This window comes from Octopus bimaculoides, chromosome 16, assembly GCF_046866305.1.
Source record: "Octopus bimaculoides isolate indiv1 chromosome 16, ASM4686630v1, whole genome shotgun sequence".
NCBI lineage: Eukaryota > Metazoa > Mollusca > Cephalopoda > Octopoda > Octopodidae > Octopus > Octopus bimaculoides.
Window position 1 is genome coordinate 29,761,330 of NC_142943.1, and position 22,727 is coordinate 29,784,056.

At 41.7% G+C, this 22,727-nt stretch overlaps 1 protein-coding gene across 2 annotated transcripts in view; it reads right to left on the reverse strand.

Moving 5' to 3' along the window:
* LOC106870685 (uncharacterized) overlaps positions 1–22,727 on the reverse strand; it is a 39,544-nt gene that overhangs the window by 13,718 nt on the left and 3,099 nt on the right. For both annotated transcript variants that reach the window (XR_016244620.1, XM_089364314.1), the window contains exon 2: positions 49–138. Coding sequence is in view for 1 of the 2 variants with exons in the window: in XM_089364314.1 (XP_089220440.1) it covers positions 49–138 (90 nt within the window). In the remaining variant the exon portion in view is untranslated. The remainder of the gene's footprint in view (positions 1–48; positions 139–22,727) is intronic.

The following is a 22,727-nucleotide window of genomic DNA, read 5'->3' on the forward strand; positions in this document are numbered from 1 at the left end:
GTCCAATGACTGCAACGAGTAAAAGTGAAAAGATAGAATATATTATACCTAATTGTCCATTATGTCGGTAACTTGCAATGCTTTCCACAAGAACAAGAAGAAATGGGAAAAAGAATTCCAGTTTTCTTGTTGAGGACACTGCAAATAGAAAATAAAACAGAAATGTAAATAATATTGCAATTTATGTTTGAAATTTTGGTATGGTGCCAACTGTTTTAGAAGAAGAGGTTGGTGACTTGATTGGTACTTTATCTTTTTTTGAACCTGAAAGGATGAAAGGCAAAGTTGACCTTGCCAGGGTTTGAACTCACAATGTAAAGACAGCCAGAAGCAATGGCAGTAAGCATTTTGTCCAACATGTTAACAATTCTCCCAGTTCCTAATACCAAAATTCTTTTCTACTCTAGGTACAAGGCCTGAAATTTTGGGGGAGGAGATCAGTCGATTAGATCAACCCAGTACACAACTGGTACTTAATTTATCGAGCACCATTCAAGTATGGGTTGATGCCAGTGCCACCTGACTGGTTCCTTGAGCCAGTGGCACATAAAAAGCAGCCACTACACTCTCGGAGTGGTTGGCATTAGGAAGGGCATCCAGCTGTAGAAATACTGCCAGATCAAATTGGAGCTTGGCACAGCCTTCTGGCTTGCCAGTCCTCAGTCAAACCATCTAACCCATGCCAGCACAGAAAACGAATGTTAAACAATGATGATGATGATGATATATATATATATATAAATCACAATTTATTTATGATCAAAAGTGTTCATAAACTGAGGTACTACTGCACAGGATATAAATGGTAGGATGTAAATGGCTTAAGTATAGAACTGAAATTAGATAATGAAATCACTTGAGTCTGATTCAATTTTAGCTCTGGACTTTAGTTTTTCACCTTTTCACACACCACAAATGACTCTGATGTTGGGAAGAAGGTGAGTGGCACAAAAGCCATTCCCATTTTACCCTCTGCCCAATATTACAAATTAGTTTATTAATGCATTGTGTTGATCATAAAACTGGTCCAATTTATTCACCGAACAGATAAATATTTACCGCTGTTGTTTACAAACATTTTTATCATGTCAAGCATATGTCATTTAATTTTAGAAAATTGGTCATCAAGTTTATATGATTGTTTATCACATCTCCCCTTTCGATAGCCATTATAATGGGATGTGAAAATCAGGGATGTAAAACGAAGATCAGTAAGGTGTCGACATGGCTGTGTGGTAAGAAGCTACCTACCCAATCGCATTGTTTCGAGTTCAGCCCCACTGCATTGCACCTTGGGCAAGTGTCTTCTACTATAACCTAGGGCTGACCAAAGCCCTGTGAGTGGATTTAGTAAGCAGAAACTGCTAAGTTATGGGGGACATAAGTTCACCAACAGCAGTTGTCAAGCAGTGACGGGGGACAAACGCAGAGACAAAGACACACAGACATACACAGTCGTGACGAGTGAATGGCACCCGTGCCAGTGACACACAAAAGGCACCTAGTATACTCTGCTGAGTGAGTGGCATTAGGAAGGACATCCAGCTGTAGAAACCATGCTAAAACAGATGACTGGATCCTGATGCAGCTCTCCAGCCTTGCCATCTCCAGTCAAACTGTCTAACCTATGGCAGCATAGAAAACGGACATTAAATGATGCTGATATACATGTGTGTGTGTGTGTGTGTGTGTGTGTGTGTGTGTGTGTGTGTGTGCGTGTGTGCGTGCATGTGTGTGACAGTTTTTTTTCCAGTTTCTGTCTACCAAATCCATTAACGAAGTGTTGGTCAGCTCAGGACCAGAGTAGAAGATACTTGCTCAAGGAACCATGCAATAGGACTGGACTCAGGACCATGTGGCCTGAAAGCACACTTCTTACCATACAATCATGCCTGAGAAGAGAAATAAAGACATGTGGTGAGGCACAAGAAGCCAGCGCTATTTTGTACAAGATCTTGCTGGTAGCTGTAGGAGCAAGATCTCACCAGCAACCATTTGCCATGCGTGAGACGACAGCGAGACTCTCATCGACAACGACTCTTTAAGCAGGAGAATTAAGACATTCTTTCTCTCTCTTCCTTCTCGCATATGATGAGAAACTCTGCGAAGCTGGCAGCTCACAGCAGACTCTTATCCTGCTCTAACTTCACCTGTTATCTCCAGAAGTAATGAATCTCATGTGAACAGAGCTATAACAAACCATGCGCTGTCATAAAGATGGTCACTGGGAGTGAGCCACATGAACGAGAACCAAAAGTAAATGACTATTGAATTGCACTCCGCTTGTAAGCTTCTTTTTCGAGTTCCAGATCCTTAAGACTACAGAAACAATTGCAATGGGAGAAGGAGATGCTCCACAGGTATCACAAGCCTTCAATTCCATTATAAAATGGTGACCCTGATGGAAAAAGGATTTCGGCAGCCGCAAACTTTCTCATTGTAGATGTCATTTTGACTTAAATATATCTCATGAACTGGGCCAGTAGTTTTCCGAAGTTTGCCAAGAGCCAATCATGTTTTTTCATATTTATTGTTGTATTAGTCATTCTCGAGGGAAATTATTTATGTGTGTTTCTAAGGGTGGAGACTAATATTCACTAATGACTCTAAACCGGATGCTGGTGACAGAATGACATGTAATACCTTCCCTTATTACAAAAGAGAGAGAAAATGCAGCTCTTTTAGAATAGATATAAAACAACACACACACACACACACACACACACACACACACACACACACACACACACACACACACATGTAAATAATTACATCCTATCTGCTGATTAGTATCAGACCATCATCATCATCATCATCATTAAAAACATATTAAATGATTATGGTGGTGGTGATGGTGGTGATGACGATGATGAGGATGATGATGATGATGATGACATATCTCTCTTGTTAAAGGCAAATTGGTTTATCTAATAGGAGCAATGTCAACCTGGCTTCTGCGCGTACATATCTATGAGTATGTGAATATGTATGGGATGTGTGTGTGTATGTGTAAGAGTGTATGTATATGCATGTGTGTGTGCATATATATTATGCATGTGTGTGCATCTATATGTGTGTGTGTGTATGTGCATATATGTGTGCATGCGCGCATGTTAATAGAAAGAATTATCGTTTTATCTTGCTTGTTTGGTTGTTGGAATATGTTGCTTCCCGTATACAGACACCTCAAAAGTTAATAGACACAACTATTTCTAAAAGATATTTCTATAGACAAAATAATTTTTTTTTCTACTATAAACAGAAGGCCAAAAATCTATGGGGAGGACGTAAGTCGATTACACAAACCCCCAGTATTCTACTGGTACTTAATTTATCAACCCCAAAAGGATGAAAGACAAAGTCGACCTTGGCAGAATTTGAACCTAGAATGTAGCGATGGGCAAACTACTGCTAAATATTTCGTCCAGCATGCTAACGATTCTGCCAGCTCACCACCTTTCTACAGACAAAACACTGTCGTTTGACACATTTAAATACTTAATCTAGTATTTAGTAGACATGTTTGAAACACCAGGAAGTGTTGGGAATCACTGGTGTCAGTGCTTTGTGGATCTGCTAAAAATATCATCAAATCATAGGCACAGCTGTGTGGTTAAGAAGCTTGATTTGCAACTATGTGGTTTTGAGTTCAGTCCTATTGCACAGCAATATTATAACCCCGAGCTGGACTATTGTCTTGTATGTGAGTGAATTTGGTAGGTGGAAATTGAGTAGAAATCTGCCGTGTGTGTGTGTGTGTATTTACCATTGTGCTTTTGTTTGTCTGATAAAAAAAAGTCTGACAGAATAAGAACCAGACTTCAAATAAAAAAGTAACGGGGTCAATTTGTTCAAATAGTCTTGTGGTATGACGTCAGTGTCTGGGGAGGCTGACCGGAAGGGCGAGTCGACCGGAAGGGGGAAAAGGGCAGAGGGAGCCTCGATCGGCATTCGTGCCTTTTTCAAACGGGGCTGCGGTCAGGACAAGACGTGTTAAGCGATGGTCTAGGTTTGGGAAGGTTTGGGAGAAGCAGCTGCTATTCCTCGTGTACTTTGGGTCGGGGCAAGCTTCAAGGATCGGATACCGCAAGACGGACTCGCAGTCGAGGAAAGGAAAACCGAGGTAAGGCGATTACATCTACTCGTACGCACACACCACAAGCTATTTTGGCACCACGTGCAGAAATTCGCCGCGATGGCAGCCACCAAGATTAGGATCACCAGCGATGTGATCAGGCCTTTTAATGGCGAAGGAGATGTGATGGCTTGGATACGAAAAATTAGGCTCGTTGCCAAGCTGCAAGGAATAAGTGATGTGGCGAGTCTCATGGCTCTGTACTTGGAAGGGAGCGCCCTGACCCTCTACCTAGAAATGGACGAGGAAGAAAGATTAAGTGCAGAGAACGTCGAACGGAGGCTGAGAGAGGCATATACGGAGAGCGAGTACGCTGCCTTCGTAAAACTAGGAACGATTAGATGGGGGGGAGAACAGGTGGATGAATACGCGGCGGAAGTGTGAAGACTGGCCACACTGGCTGGGTTTACGGGAGAAGGCCTGGACAGAGCGGCGCGGCTGGCGTTTGTAAATGGATTCCCCGACGACGTAGGGATCTGATTACAGCAGTTGCCTGGCGGGAGGAAGATGGCGCTCAGCGAGCTAGTAGCGCAAGCTCGCGTGTTGACACAGCACGTCGGAAGGAAGCTGATAGCGATGGCGGCGACAGAGGCACGTTCCGACAGACGACAGCCTGAGAGCGGCGTGAGGAAGCCTACTGAGCAACGACAGCGGCTGTTCTCGGGCCGGTGTTTCAAATGTCAGGGGCCGCACATGGCGAGGGAATGCGCCGAATCGGGGCCCATCTGCTATCTATGCAGGAAGACTGGGCACATCGCCCGTGATTGCGACCAGGGAAACGACCGTGGGGAAGTTGCTGCCTCTCAAACTTTCCCCACAACCAAGTAGAGGAGCTGCCCATGGTCGGAGTCGAGGTCGAGGGGAAGAAGTTCAAGGCCCTCGTGGACACGGGTTGCACGACTACCCTCGTGACGCCAAGGGTGGTGAAGAAATGGGATGGGACGAGTAGCGTCCGAGCGGTCGACGGTAGAGAGATCCGTTGCAGGGGCAGCTCCAGTCTGGAGATAGCATTACCGAGCGTGGCGCTGAGGCTACGGGTGATCGTGATCGACTATGTGATAGACGGGGTTGATGTCGTGTTGGGGATGGACGCCATCAACCGTCTTGGTGGCGTTAGGAATGCAGGAGATGAGGTCACGTTCGGAAGCGTGGGGGCATTGTGTGCCGTGAGTCTGGACCGCCAGGGAGAGCAGAGCCCCGTCGAGGATAGCGCCGCTTACACCATCAAAGACAAAGATTTTCAGGTGGCGTTTGATGGTCGGAGGTGGACGATAGAGTGGCGATGGAAGGATGAGCCCCCACTACTAAAGAACAGGGTGAGCTGCTACCAGCATCGAGTTCGATGAGGAGGTAGAGACATGGATCAAGGAAGGAGTCCTTGTCCCGTGGAAAGAGGAGGTGGTGAGTGGAGTGCTGCCTCTGATGGCGGTGGTGCAGCCGACGAAAGGAAAAGTCAGACCGGTGCTGGACTTTAGGGAACTGAACGACCATATATCGTGCCACACAGGAGGCGAGGCAACAGACGTTTGCGGTGAGACGTTACGTGTGTGGAGACAGTCGACCACGGCAGCGACGATCGTCGACTTGAAGTCGGCATATTTGCAGCTCCGTGTGAGTGACAAGCTGTGGCGATACCAGCTGGTGCGGTACAAGGGCCGGACGTACTGTTTAACCAGGCTGGGTTTCGGGCTGAATTCCGCTCCAAAAATTATGGCGATGGTGCTCAAATCTGTCCTAGGGAAAGAGGAGAGAATAAGGAAGGCCACCAGTTCTTACATCGACGACATTTTGGTTGACGAGACTGTAGTGCCAGCCACCGAGGTAGTGAGACACCTGGAGAGGTTCGGGCTGATGGCGAAGCCGCCTGAGTCGATGGTGGGGGGAGCTGCGCTGGGGCTGAAGCTACAAAAAGACAGATCGGGCGAGCTGGTGTTCCGGAGAGGAAACGAGATCCCAGAGCTGAGTTCCAGCGTCAGCAGGAGAGAGTTGTTCTCTGTTTGTGGGAAGTTGATCGGACACTATCCGATCACTGGTTGGTTGCGCATTGCATGTAGTTACATCAAGAGACGAGCGGAGGGGGAGAGTTGGAGTGACAAGGTAGGAGAGGCGATGATGCGGGAAATCCTGGAGAGAACGAGAGCGGAAGACCCGGTCAGAGGAAACTGGTATGTGCCTAAGACGGAGTGCGGGACGGTTTGGTGGAGTGCTGAGGTGGAGGATGCGGCCTGGCTACGGAAAGCGGACGACTTCAACCACATCAATGTCGCCGAACTAGATGCGGTGCTGAAAGGGGTGAACTTGGCCTTGAGATGGGGACTGCGCTCGATCGAGATCCGGACGGATTCGGCCACCGTGGTCGGCTGGGTAGGAACAGTAATTACCAGCGAGAAGAGAGTCCAGACGTAAGGTGCACCGGAGATGTTGGTGAAACGCCGCCTAGGAGTTCTGGGAGAGCTGATTGCCGAGTTTGGATTGGAGCTGAACGTGGTTTTCGTGCCTTCGGAAAGAAACAGGGCGGACGCACTGACCAGGGTGAAAAGGGTGTGGCTGGAGGAACCGGAGGAAGCAAGGAAAGGGATAGCAGCAGCGTGTCGGCTGGGTGACTCTGAACTGAAGGAGCTACATGCTATGCACCACTTGGGGGTGGATAGGACCCTGTATCTGGCGAAAATGGTTGATGCTGACGTCACTAGGAGAAACGTCAAGAAAGTGGTCGCGAAATGTGACAGATGCCAGTCCATTGACCCCGCCCCGGGTGGGCATGAGCAGGGGAACCTCTCAGTAGAGTGCAACTGGAGGAGACTGGCTGTGGATGTGACGCACTAACGTCAGGAAATGTATCTCAGCATGGTCGACTGCGGGCCGGGCCGGCTGGCCATTTGGAGGGAGCTGAGGACAGGCATTGCCGATGAGATTGCCCGCATTCTGAACGGGATATTCTTGGAGAGGGGTCCTGTGGAAGAACTGCTAATGGACAACGGGGCGGCGCTTCGTTCGGAAGCGTTGGGAGAGATGCTTGACCGGTGGAAGGTGCGACGATTATTTAGAGCAGCGTATAGACCGAGTGGCAACGGAATCGTTGAGAGGCACCATCGGACGATCAAGGCCATAGCTGAAAGGGGGCACATTTCGCCCCTGGAAACGGTCTACTGGTACAATATGTCTCCCCGATCCGGACAAGCGGAAGAGTCTGTGCCGCACAGAGCGGTGTTCAAATATGAATGGAGGCATCCCTGTAAGACGCCGGAGTTCTGCAAGGAAGAGAAAGGACCCGCCGGCGTGAAAGTAGGGGAGGAAGTTTGGGTCAAGCCGCCGAAGGCACGCTGCACATCACAATGGGGCAGGGGAACAGTGACAGCGGTCAATTCCAGAAACAATGTCTCTGTGGATGGAATGCCACGTCACGTGCTGGATCTGCGCAGGATAGCCACTTCGTCGGATGAAGAGTGCGATGGAAACGAGCCACCTAGCTTGAGAAGATCTCGACATGTAGGGCGCCTGCCCGGTTGGATGGCGGACTTCGAATTGGAGTAGGGGTGAACGTGATCTTTAAGATCAGGGTGGCGTGTGGTATGACGTCAGTGTCTGGGGAGGCTGACCGGAAGGGCGAGTCGACCGGAAGGAGAAAAAGGGCAGAGGGAGCCTCGATTGGCATTCGTGCCTTTTTCGAACGGGGCTGCGGTCAGGACAAGACGTGTTAAGCGACGGTCTAGGTTTGGGAAGGTTTGGGAGAAGCAGCTGCTATTCCTGGTGTACTTTGGGTCAAGGCAAGCTTCAAGGATCGGATACCGCAAGACGGACTCGCAGTCGAGGAAAGGAAAACCGAGGTAAGGCGATTACATCTACTCGTACGCACACACCACAAGTCTCTTCAACAGTTTAGTTGAATAAATAACAGAAAAAGTGCGCGCACACGCACACACACAAGCAGACACACACACACACACACACACATACTGTTGATTTATTACATGTAAATCAACATTGTGAGTGTGTGTGTGTGTATGTGTGTAAGGTAGTGAGCTGGCAGAAACGTTAGCACACAGGGCGAAATGCTTAGCAGTATTTCGTCTGACTTTATGTTCTGAGTTCAAATTCAGCCGAGGTCGACTTTGCCTTTCATCCTTTCAGGGTCGATAAATTAAGTACCAGTTGCGTACTGGGATCGATCTAATTGACTTAATCCCCTCCTAAAACATTTCGGGCCTTGTGCCTAGAGTAGAAACGATTACGGAGCTTTTATGGGTGCAGTTGTTTACTCTGCTAGAAACAACAGCCAAATCTCTCTTAAGTCACACTACTGTCTTTAAAAAAGAGACATATTGTATAAAATAATGTGATCCTAGATGCACTTTAAGAAGAAAAAAAAGAAAGAAAAGTGAAGGAATGTGAGGATTGACCTGGGATCATATGTCGACCTCTGCAAATAAACCCAAATTATGAACTTTAAAGTTTCTTCATTCAAGTCAGTTGAGTCTACTTCAAAAAGTGTATAGCTTGTAACTCTGTCAAGAGATAAAACATGTGAGCTATTAAAGTTCATCCCACCTCTGTAGCTATCTATCTATCTATCTCTCTATCTATCTATCTATCTATCTATCTTTCTATCTTTCTATCAATATCTGTCTATCATCATCATCATCATCATCGTTTAACGTCCGCTTTCCATGCTAGCATGGGTTGGACGATTTGACTGAGGACTGGTGAAACCGGATGGCAACACCAGGCTCCAATCTGTCTATCTATCTATCTATTTATCTATTTGTCTGCTGTCTATCTATCTCTATTTTTATCTATCTACCTCCCTCTCTTCCTCTTTTCGCTCTCTCTCTCTCCCAGCAGTGCTTCACAATTGTGAGAACAGAAGAAACACAACTTGGATTTTACTAATTCCCTGCATCACATGATGAGCAACAAATGGCAACAATCACTTAATTAGAAAATGTAGGCATTGTCACTTCACAAAACTGACAGATATTAAATTTGATCCCACAAGCACTGGCAATCACCTCCCCAACCACCACCACCACCATGTACAAATACCCCCACTCCCATCCTTCTGCATACAGCACTCACACAAAACTGATTACTCCACATGAAAGTGTTCAATGGGGTTCAATACATTGAACTGTATATCTTTCATCGGATCATCTTTTAGCTTATATGTGTTTCAGTCATCAGGTCGTGGCCATGTTGGGGCATTGCTTTGAAGAATTTTTAGGCGAACAAAGCAACCCCTGTACTTATTTTTCTTTTCTCTTTTTTTTATACCTGGTAGGTATTCTATCAGTCTCTTTTGCCAAACTGATAAGTTACGAGGAAGTATGCAAGCTAACACCAGTTATCAAGCAGCAGTGGGGTACAAACACCCACCACCCACCCACACACGGTAAGAAGCTTGCTTACCAACCACATGGTTCTGGGTTCAGTCCCACTGTGTGGCACCTTGGGTAAGTGTCTTTTACTATAGCCTCAGCCCGACCAAAGCTGAGTGGATTTAGTAGACAGAAACTGAAAGAAGCCCATCGTGTATATATATATATATATATATATATATATATATATATATATAATGTATATATTTGTGTGTGTGTGTGTCTGTGTCTGTTCCCACCTCCATCACTTGACAACTGATGTTGGTGTGTTCATATCCTCTGTAACTTAGCAGTTCAACATAAGGGACCAATAGAGTAGTACTAGACTTACAAAGAATAAGTCCTAGGGTTGGTTTGTTTGACTAAAGGTGGCACTCTAACATGACCGAAGTCAAGCGACTGAAACAAGTCAAAAAATAAAAGAATAAAATAATATATATATATATATATATATATACTAAAATATATATACATATATACAATGGGTTTTGTTCAGTTTCCGTCTACTACCAAATCCACTCACAAGGCTTTGGTCAGACCGAGGATATAGTTGAAGACACTTGCCCAAAGTGCCATACATTGAGACTGAACCCAGAACCATGTGGTGAGGAAGTAATCTTCTTACTACACAACCACTCCTGCACCCAAGATTTCAGTGAACTTTAAACTGCCATTAACTAAGCTTTTCTGGTTCCGGTTTCACAGAGATATGCTTCTTAAAGTTTCTTTGTAAGAAATTTTCTTTTGCTGCTTCTCACCAAAATATTTGCCTTGTGTACTCATGACCGTTGATTTTCTCATTTTTATTTTTCTAGTTTGATTTTAGTTTTATTTTTTTTCCTTTCTTTTTTGGTTTGTGGTTCTTGTCAGTGTAAATGAAATAGTTGAAATTCACTGCAAATATAGGAACAAAACGATTGGTCTTTTCAAAAGAACGTCATGTTTATATATAGGCCAGCCTTCTTACCCGGATTTATTCACTATATCAACTGAACTAAGGCAGCAAGCTGGCAGAAATGTTAGCATGCTGGGTAAAATGCTTAGTGGTATTTCGTCTGTCTTTACCTTGTGAATTCAAATTCTGCTGAGGTTGACTTTGCCTTTCATCCTTTCAGGGTTGATAAATACAGCACACCCCCAAAGTGCAAACACCATAAGAGTGTCACCCAGGGCAGACTATTCCCTTACTCCCATCCCAACAATACTATTGACATAGTAGACATAATCGGAGGAGGGGTAATTGAAGTTGTCGAACATAATGTGATACAGTGTAAACTATTGGGTTGGTGCATAATTATTGCCGCTTTTTTTCAATAAATTTTATTCAACAAAAGCAATAACAATATTTAAAATAAAATCATCTTTAAATGACAGTCTGACTGTCTGCCAAGCAAATGGGAAGCAGTAATTGAAGTAGATGGTGAATATGCTCCGGAATAATCATTTAAAGATGTTTTTGTTACATGTTGTTATTGGTTTTTGCTGAATAAAATTTGTTGCAATAATTATGCACCAACCCAATAGATTTTTAAGGAAGTTTACACAAGATTTAAATACAATTTATAAATTCGCTGAGGAGAATGTGCCTATCCCACTTGCTATTTTCAATACTTATGTAAATAAATCCCTAAATCCACCCACAGGATATCACAATACATAATCTGTCTTTCTTCAGTCAGGATGTCCCTGTAACACTCCTGCCATATTTATTTGTCTGCTTTGCCTCCACCTCCACATTACTTGCATGGACTCTCTCACACAAATGCACACACATGCAGACACAGACACACACACACACAGACACACACACACGCAGACACACATGTAGACACACACGCAGACACACACACACGCAGACACACACACACACACACACACACACACAGAGACACACACACAGAGACACACACACAGACACACACAGACACACACATACAGACACACACACACACACACACACACAGAACCCCTTTAGAATTGCCTTCTTCCCCCACCATTTGTCTCACCAGATTATCAAGTTTGAAAAAACAGGAAATGAAATTGGAAAACCCAAGCCCCATGCAACCAACCCGACTGACCCGACTGACAAAGATCCGTTTATCAAAATGTTAAAACTCACAACTGCTTAAAGAAATGGGACTGAGTGTGTTCAGCCCAGACCAATCAGAATGGCACAGAGCCACCCCCACCCCCTGCCCCCTATGGTCACTCAACTTATTAGAAATAGGAGGTGTGGCTGTGTGATAAGAAGTTTGCTTGCCAACTTCAATGTTCTGGGTTCAGTCCCACTGCATGCCACCTTGTGCAAATGTCCTCTCTTTTAGCCTTGGGCTGACCAAAGACCTGTCAGTGGATTTGGTACACGAAAACTGAAAGAAACTCGGTGTATACTATTATCAACATCATCATTATTCGCTGTTCACTTTGTATGGTGGCATGAGTTGGACAGCATATATATATATATATATATATATATATATATAGAGAGAGAGAGAGAGAGAGAGAGACATATATCATCATCATCGTCATTGTCGTTGTTTAATGTCTGCTTTCCATACTGGCATGGGTTGGATGGTTTGACTGAGAACTGGCAAGCTGGGAGGCTGCACCAGGCTCCAATCTGATTTGGAAAAGTTTCTACAGCTGAATGCCTTTCCTAATGCCAACCACTCCGAGAGTGTAGTCAGTGCTTTTTACATGCCACCAGCATGAGGGCATGTGTGTCTTTGTGTTTGTTCCCACCACCATCACTTGACAACCAGTGCTGGTTTGTTTACATCCCTGTAACTTAACAGTTTGCATAAGAGGCCAATAGAATATGTACCAGGTTTAAAAAATAAGAAATGGAGTCAATTTATTCAACTGAAACCCTTCAAGGTGGTGCTCCTGCATGGCCATAGTCAAACAATTGGAACAAGTAAAGGATAAAGTGTAAACCTTCACGACCAGAATAAGGTTAACCGTTGTCCCAAGAACAATCCAACAACAGTGATTCTTCAACCTTTTTATTGTCCAACAGACCAGGCATTAAAATCTAACAAAGAAAATCAGTTTTCTCCTGGGCAATCTTCCAGGTGCACACTCAATGAGTATATATTAACAGTAACTTGTCTTTTATTTTAAAATCAAGGTGCCACATAAGAAACACTGGTTATGGTGCCATGGAAAAAGCACCAAGTATATTTTGGAAAGGGCATCCAGCTATAGGAACCAAGCTAAAAACAGACTATGAAACCTGGTGCAGCCCCTGGCCTTGTAAGCTGGCACAATCCACATCAGCATGGAAAACAGGTGTTAAATGACGACAACGACGACGACGACGACGACGACGACGATGATGATGATGATGATGATGAATATAAGTAAATTATGATAATGAGCTTATTGCACAGAATACTCAAGTGCCCTGCAACTTGTCAGAAATGGTTAAAAGAGGGGACAGAAAGTGGACATAGAAGTCCACTTTCAAAGAATGTCATGTCTTGACAGCTAACGACTGACATGGGTAGAATGTTACATGCTTCAATGATTCTGAGCAGGAAAAATTTGTTTCTGAAAATCATGGATGCTGCACTGTTTTTTTGATAATATAACCATGTCTACAAGTGGTAGAGGTATTGAATTCAAAATGCTGGCCAAAGTTGTGGGAAATGTGACAGATAATCTTGTGGGCTTCTACTAAGTCACTTGGTAGAAGCCAAAACTTTGGTGTGTCAATGCTCCGAGAACTAACAATCAGGGCAACAGGGGAAAAATGTAAATTTTCAACATTTGTTTTTTGTTAATGCACAAAAAAAAAATGCTATAAGAGAAAATTACAAATAAAATACATGTCTAAATACTTACAGCAGTTTAAGGCTTTATAAACAACACACCCAAGTTAGGTTGGGTGTGCTAATTAATACTCATTCCAAAGACTGCTTCTTTCACTACCAACTAATTTATACACAGCCTGCCAGCTTTCTGTGACATCATTGCTGTTAGGCCAGCATTATTCTACATCAGCTTGACTGATTTTCTGTCTGGTACTTAGCTTGGCTAGCTGCCATTGATGATCTGTGATATGTTGAAACCATGTTATATGTCGGTGCCATCTGCCAATGTGCTGACAGAATTTCATCAACCAATAATAGAATTTCAATGCCTTGTAGCATTTGTCATCTCCTCAAAGTGATTTTTTACAATGTTTATAAACAATATAATCAAGTTAGGTTGGAACAGCTAATTAATACAAATAGAATTATTTTTTGAAAACAATTCATTCAACATGAATCGATGTTGGTGGTCAATATTTTGAAAAAAAATTCTATGAAATATCAGTTGTATGAAAATAAAACATCTTTTATTCTATTACTGTTCATACTGCAAAGCTTTGACTAGGCTTGGAGTTGCTGGTGCAGCAAAGAGGTGGACCATATATGGCACAACTGAAGCTGCAGAGCAGGCCACTTGACAGTGGCTCTGAATAAAGAGGGCAAACTGATGGTTTGCTGCTACCAGGTTGCAAGTTGGGTTTCGATCAGCTCCAGCTGGGTTAACCAGGTGAAGTGGGGTCTGATGTTGAAAAGCCCAGATCCCACTGAGATCCCAGAATCCCAGAAGCAGCATTGATGATGCAATGCAGAACATCCGTGAGATGTGTCTTGGAACAAGCTAACCAAGAAAATACTTGGCGTTTCAACAGGCCTGGATCAAAAATAAATAATGATCGCTTGCTATTTTAAAGTTCTCTCCTTTTTTTATAAATTGAAAAAGTTTTTGATCAACTGTCACTGACCCACAGCAGAACAAGTCATTGCGATTGCCAGACGGTAGTGGATAGATTCCATCTATAGATTCAAAACCCTAATCACCAGATAACCAGTCAGACACCAGAAGTGAACCACCACAGTTTCACATGATTGTTCAATTAACCCTTTTGTTACTCTATTTCTGTTGAGATGCTCTGTGTTTCTTTCAGTTACTTTAAATATAGCAAAGAATTTAGTAAAATAGCTTAGTTATCATTCAGCTAGTGCTAGGAACACAAATTGTGACTAAGGTTTGGTGGAAGATTTTAATTCAAAACTTATGAAAACAAGAGATTTGTATTACAGAGCCAGAAGCGGTTTCAGCCAGGTTGGTAACGAAAGGGTTAAACAACCAATCAGCATGAGGCTGTGACATGATATGGTTTTCTCAAATGTTCTTGTTCCCAATTATCTATATATATAAAAATGAGAATGTGTGTCTGTCTGTCTGTCTGTCTGTCTGTCTGTGTGAATCCCTAAAACTCGAGAACTACGCAACCAATTTCATTCAAATTTTACACATGCCTTACTTAGGGTTCCAGTTGTGTTTTAGTCAAAAAAAAATTAAACTTCTTGCAGAGTTCGAGCCCACGGCAACATAATATCTCCTCCGCTATTTAAGTATTACGTGTCAAAATTGAAACAAAAACACTCATGTTAAATACTTTCACTTTAAAAATGAAACTATTCTACTAACTGAAACAATCACATTTCGATACTGTAATGACAGATACTTTCAGAGAGAGAGAGAAAGAGAGAAAGAGAGAGAGAGAGAGATGTATATGTATACATATAGATGTATATGTACACGTTATTCCACTAACTGAAACAATCACATTTCGATACTGTAATGACAGATACTTTCAGAGAGAGAGAAAGAGAGAAAGAGAGAGAAAGAGAGAGAAAGAGATGTATATGTATACATATACATGTATATGTACACGTATATGCATAGATATATATATAGATCTAGATCTATATGCATACATGTATATGTATACATATGTGTAGATGTATATATATATAGATATACATGTAATATGTACACATATATACATATATATACATGCATACAAATATCTATACATATATACACCCATCACACACAAACACATGCACACAAACACACACATTAGTCATTTGTTTTCTTATTCAAAACTACGTCAAAAGTACTGAACGGATCTTTATGAAATTTGGAAATTATATTCTATGTATAACGGCCATAACTCCCATGAAAATTCATATATTTTTGATGATGAAATTTTAACCCGAACATAACAGATGAGCATTATTTGTAATTCAACAGTACAACAGTGTAAGACTACCCTTTCAGATATACTTACATTGTGATTTCTGCAATGTGGTGCATAAATTGTCAAGTAAATGAGACGCATCTTTGCCTCCACTGATTCACTTGCAAAGTGTTGAGTAAAATTATTTCGTTGCAGACCTCCTTTGGGTCTTTTTATTATCACTGCGACACACATAGTCCCCAGTTGGTAACATTGATTTCAAGGCCCTCCTAGATGAGAGACTGGCATTCCACTTAATGTCTATGTTCCATGCTGGCATGGATTGGGGAGTTATTAATGTAGAAATATGGTATCGTAGCTACTAACAGTTGAGGGTTGCGTAGTCTAGACGGCGTTTTTAGATTTCATTATTCTCTTTAACCCGGGCAAAGCCGGGTATTTCTGCTAGTACTTTATAATTGTTAGTATTCTAGTCGTGTGTGTGTGTGTGTGTGTGTGTGTGTGTGTGTGTGTGTGTGTGTGTGTGTGTGTGTGTGTGTGTGTCCATGCACGTGCATTTCTAGCCAGTATGTCTGTATTGCCAGGTGCAACAATAAATGTGAAACCACTGGTAACCTGACCAGTTATTTGCCAAAACAAGGAATATACTACTTGACGATATAAAAGTATAACTACTCAAATTCTCTTTTAAATTATGCTTTTGTTTCTGACTTATGGATAACTGACCAATAATACATATCATTGTAATTACTTAATGTCCATTTTCCATGCTGGCATGGGTTGGATGATTTGACAGGAGCTGGCAAGCCGAAGAGTTGCACCAGACTCCAGTCATCTGTTTTGGGATGACTTCTTCAGCTGGATGACCTTTCTAACACCACAATATATATATATAGACAGGGTGCAGTGAATATATCATCATCTAAATTACACACAAATGAAAATAACACTGACATCTCAATTTAACAGATATATTTACCAAAATTACATTAAAATATCTTGAAATACTATAAAGAGTAAATTTATTCAATAAAATTGTCATTGGCTGCAACCACGGCCTCCAGATCATTTTGGAATCTCTTATAGCTTTTCTGAACAGTCTCCTTGTTTAAGTTGGTGAATGCTGTCATAATCCTTGCCTTCAGTTCATCTTTAATGTTACAAGGAGTCTTGTGGGTCTCTTGCTCAACTGTGTCCCACACACAATAATCAAGGAGGTTGCAGTGTGGGGAGTTAGATGGCCAGATGTTAGGGGTTATGTGGTTGCAGAAACTGTCTGACAGTCATGACTGGGTTCTCCTGCTTGTGTAGCATGGTGCAGAGTCCTGTTGCCAGACATAGGATCTTCCAGCAGTCATCATCTTGACCCAGGCTGAACACTGGCTGATAGCTTCAATGTCAAGTTATTTATATATCTTTTATATTTATGTGCCCTTTTAAAGCTTTCCAGGGGTTGATAAAGTAAAGTACTCAGCATGTATTGACCACCACAAGGCCCAGTCCTTGATACAGTGTGGTGGCTTGAATGCCTCAATGACTCTTATAGTTATTCCAATGGAGCATGAGCTTCCAGTAGGTCAAAGGTTAGTGAAGATGGACCACCTCTTCCCAAAGGTAAAAATCAGTGTGCATAGGGCCAACACCCCTACCTAGAAGAAAAGCTAAGTCACAGAAAAATCAATGACAATGCAAAACAAACAAGACCTGAGAGATGGGGACATCATCATCATCATCATCATCGTCATCGTTGTTTAACGTCCACTTTCCATACTGGCAGGGGTTGGACGGTTTGACTGAGGGCCGGTGAGCCAGAAGGCTGCACCAAGCTCCAATCTGATCTGGCAAAGTTTCTACAGCTGGATGCCCTTCCTAATGCCAACCACTCCAAGAGTGTAGTGGGTGCTTTTTATGTGCCACCGGCATGAGGGCCAGTCAGGTGGTACTAACATCAACTACACTCAAATGGTGCTTTTTACACACCGCCGACAGAGGAGCAGTAAAACCTGAAAGCAAGCTGCAAGGTTGATCCCGTTTCTGACCATCAGGAAGCAGAAAAGTCAGCCCAGATTGAAGAACAGGGAAGAAAAACCACTGACGGCCTTGTGCTTCACAAGGAGAGAAAGGCTTATTCAAAGAATTATTCTGGCAATTAGGCTTTTACAACTGTCACTTCTCACACTAATTAGGTTACCTGGGTAATGGAACTCTGTAGAATGCTATGAAAGGGAGAGTTCATTTCCTTAAAGGTAGACTTAACCCGTTGCTTGGTTTAACATCCTCTCTTGGTCCTTCTGCCTTTAAAATCCCCTCCTGGCCCTTGGCCTTCAAAATTCCTCTCAGCTGCAAGTATTTAGTCCCAGTCTTTGGTTTAAAGATTTCTTCAACCAATCCTTCTACCAGTCTTGAAAAGGATCATGGGCACTGCCTTTCCCTTCTCTGACTAAGCTAATAAGAATTTTGTTTTTTTTTGTTTACTTCTTTGAGTGCCAGACAGAAGGACTAAGATACTCTGGAAAGAAACCACTTGAAGCATAAAGATATTGGAATCATTCCAAAACCTACAGTACACTTTGTACCAATAAAATACAACATTATCTTCTGACTCTTGCATCTCAATATTCTATCTATTTGTTTTCCAGAAAAGATTTCATTATTATTGTTGTTGTTGTTGTTGTTGTTGTTGTTAAGTTTCAAGAGAAGGATTGGCCTCCATAACTTTTGCAGGTTCTCCATTTTGGTGTGACACATGTTTACAACAACAGCAATAACAAAAGCAGCACAAGCCAATAATGGAGTGTGAGCATACATACATACATACATACATACATACATACATACATACATACAAACATACATACATGTATGTGTGTGTGGCCAATCTACTTGCCAGAAATAGAAGTCAAGTTCATCATATTGCACCCAACAAGCTTAAAAGGAAAGAGGAAAAGACATATTGGACGATATAATCCTAGATACATAAAGGGACAGGACTGTCACAGCTGGTATGGCTTTGATCATGTTGTTGTTGTTGGCACTCTGTCGCTTACAACGTCGAGGGTTCCAGCTGATCCGATCAACGGAACAGCCTGCTCATGAAATTAACGTGCAAGTGGCTGAGCACTCCACAGACACATCATTTTGAGGCTTTAGCCTGATATGGTTTTCTCAAATGTTCTTGTACCCAATAAAAGACCATTTTGGCTCTCAACTTAATTGCCGAGTGCTGAAGGCAGCTGATTAACTCCTACCTCCACTTTTGCCACTCTGATGGTTCCAGACACTTTCATGTTCTTGAATTGACCAAACTGAATATTCACATAATGTCTCATAAATAACTTCTATCGATGTGACATGGCTTTTCTCTCTCTCCCAGTCAGCAAATATTTTTTACGTTGGTCATCATAAATAGCTCAACACCAAATATCTTGATGTCCAGCAATTCATATTTGCAAGTGTGTTCCAGTGGTTGTTTACGCAGCCAACAAAATATATCTTCATTTCCCCACTATTCAAGCAGCCAAACCACCTTTGCAACAAAACAAAAACAGTGCATTTCAACACATATATGGTAACAAAAGAGTTAACAGGGCGGGGGGGGGGTGCATTTAACGAAACTCAACTGAATCCTATACTAGCTTTGCTATGACTCACTATCACCTTTATTACAAGGTCCATTACTTAAATCCATTACAACCTCTCCCCCCCTCTCTTGTATATAGCCATTGCTTCTATAATAGTTAACAAAGCTGTTGTTCTGCCAGTCAACAGAACTGATATCCCCACCTCCACCCCCTGTAAATTCTGCTTATCTCCGTGAGTGATTAGTATTATCTCAACTACTCATCACTAGATTGGCAAACATCCTTGATGGTGGTACAGATTTCTGTTACATTACGATTTTATTTGTTTTTCTCTCAACTTCCCTTCTAATCTCTGCAGACAGGGCCTCTACTGGCTTTAATAAGGATAAGCTCTTCTTATCTTCATGCTTCTTTATTTTTAAAAGCACCCATAACATTTCAGATAAATTTCTTTCCAATAATATCTTGATTCAAACTGACAAAGTCTTCCAATTGAAACTGTTCACCATCCCATCTAAAACAATGAGACAAGACTTGCAGGTTATGTTTCACTGAAATAGAAAAAAAACAATTTTTCTTGCCTCTGTGAACTTCTGTAATAAATTGTTATTGTATTTAACCCGTTCGTTAGTAACCTGGTTGAAACCCGCTCTGGCTCTGTGTACAAATGTCTTGTTTTCATAAGTTTTGAATTAAAATCTTCCTCCAAACCTTAGTCACAATTTATGTTCCTGACACTAGCTTTATGATAACTAAGTTATTTTACTAAATTCTTTGTTATATTTAAAGTAATTGAAAGAAACACAGAGCATCTCAACGGAAATATGGTAACACATGGGTTAAAATATATAATAAACAATTTTTAACCCCTTTGATACCAACCTGGTTGAAACTGCTTCTGGCTCTAAGTACAAATGTCTTGTTTTCATAAGTTTTGAATTAAAATTTTCCACCAAACTTTAGTCACAATTTATGTTCCTAACATTGGCTTAATGATAACGAAGTTATTTTACTAAATTCTTTGTTAAATTTTAAAGTAATTGAAAGAAACAGAGCATCTCAAAATAAATACTGTAATGAAAGTGTTAATGCAATTTCACTATTAAAATGCTCACGGACATAAATAATTTATAGGAGTGATATGATATATTGACATTCTTAATACTGTTGCTCTCCACTCACATTTTACATTGATCACTCCTCTGCACGACCAAATTTTCTCTCCTTGTCAATCACCATACATCTCTCTTTCTCACCATATACTACATCTGCCCCTCCAGTAACTCTCATGCAACCTACCCTCACACACACACACACCATTTCCCTTCCTCTTATTCTCCCCTGTCTACTGCATCATTATTATTATTATTCTGCTGCTCTTCACCCTCTTCTTTACTGTCAGTCAGGAAAGGATGATGAGATGCTGAACTTGGATACAGATTACATAGAACAGACGAAAAGAGAAGAAGGGGCAACAGAGTGTCAAACCATGTCACGAAGGTGACTTAAAAGACGCAGTACTTAAATTTAAACAACACAGCAACCAAACCAGAGAGTAAAGAGTTCTGAAAATATGTACCTTTGAAATAGAGGCCTCACTCTCCAATTAGCCTTCTTCACCGTCCCTATATAACTTACAGATGATCCCAGATGATCTCAAAGAGTGTGCAGATCTTACTGTTGAATAGTATGTTGGCATTTTTATTAATGAAAATCCAAATGTACTGTCTTCACCACTATTGAAACCAAACTCCATAACATCTGCTAAATTTAATGCTGCAATGCCACCTCAAGCGTATATGCAACTATGCCTCCCCTGATTTTGATGGTGTCACTGCTTCTCAAACATGGCAGGCTCTTTCCACTGCACCAAGTTTCACTACTTTTCCAATTTTGGATTAATATATACATTTCACCAGAAAAGTGGAAGATTGCCAGCTTTATTCCCCCATTCAAAAATAGTGACTGCACACCACCTGTCAATTAACCATTTGATCAGTCTTAAATGCTGTATCACCAAACTGATGGATCCCTGAGTGTCTCTCTGACACTCAGGGACTTCTGGAACTCTTAGAACCTAATTTGGATTTATCCCTAACTCTTGCTGCTGTGGTAAACTCATCAAATTTTTTGAAGACATCACCCAAATCACAGATGACAGCTCATGGATGGATGTTGTCAATCTTGTCTTCAGCAAAGCCTTTAATTCTGTGCCACACAAAATACTTATTGCAAAGCTCTCGGCAGTGGGGTGGAGGCTAATCTTTGTAACTGGCTGAAGTTCTGCATTCTTAACTGAAATGTGGTAGTCACATTAACTAGAACATTCTGCACTTCATGCAACACCTGGTGTCCTGAAGAGATCTGTCCTCAGTCCCCTTTTATTTGTTGCATACATTAATGAAATAGACAAAGGTGGGCACCGTTAATCAAAAAGTTAACATTGTTAACTGTGAATCCAGAACCAAAAAGTTAACTTTGTTAACTGTCAACCAGTTAATTCTTTAAAAATTTAACCAAAGTTATTGATAAACCATTAACATTAATTTTCTTTATAGAAAAGGTGAAAAATCAGTTTTTGCTCTAAAACCCACCTAAACACACTTTTAAAAAGTGCCAAAACTATAAAATCTGTTAACTTCAATTCAATTGAAGTTAACAGAAGTTGACTTGAGTTAATGGAAGTTAAATGTAATAGAAGTTAATTAGTCCAATAATGATTTCCAAAGTTAACTTAAAAGTTAAATTATTAATGAAAATGTTAACTTTGTTGATTAACAGATTAATAGATTGGTGCCCAGGTTTGGAAACAGATACCAATTTGAAGTATGTTTCTACAGTAAAAAATGCAAATGACATTAAGTTGTACCTCGAGATAAAATAAACGGATCATACACTATAAATCTTTCTGACAATTTGGTTTAGACACAATGCAGCAATAGATTGCTGACTGGCAACTCACAGTAAACTAGTGAACTACTATACATAATATGAGTTAAAACTCAGAATTCACCATCCATGACACCAACATTAAGTAGTCTACTGGTGAAAGTGACCAAGGCCTTATTCTTTTCTACTCTCGGCACAAGGCCCGAAATTATGGGAAAGGCGGCCAGTCGATTAGATCAACCCCAGTATGCAACTGGTACTTAATTTATCGGCCTCAAAAGGATGAAAGGCAAAGTCAACCTTGGTGGAATTTGAACTCAGAAAGTAAAGACAGACGAAATACCGCTAAGCATTTTGCCTAGCGTGCTATGTTTTCTGCCAGCTCGCTGCCTTGACCAAGGCGTTAATGTCAACAAGGATCTGCAGTGGATGAACAACAGTTTTGAGATTGTCAAAAAGGTCAGAAGTGTCTGAGCCGTACTCAGCAAAACTTTTATCCAATGTCACCTTAGGTCACAAGTATACTGTACAGTTACCCAGAAGCTTAACAGCTCAAGGGGCCTAATTCGGATCAATATATGCTATAATTTGCTGTCAATAAATAAAAATTATAGGACCTAGTGCATTGATTTGTTCAGGGACCTATGATACTGTTAAGATGGCCCTAGCTTTGTCAGTTACTCACCAGCTATCTATTTAACCCT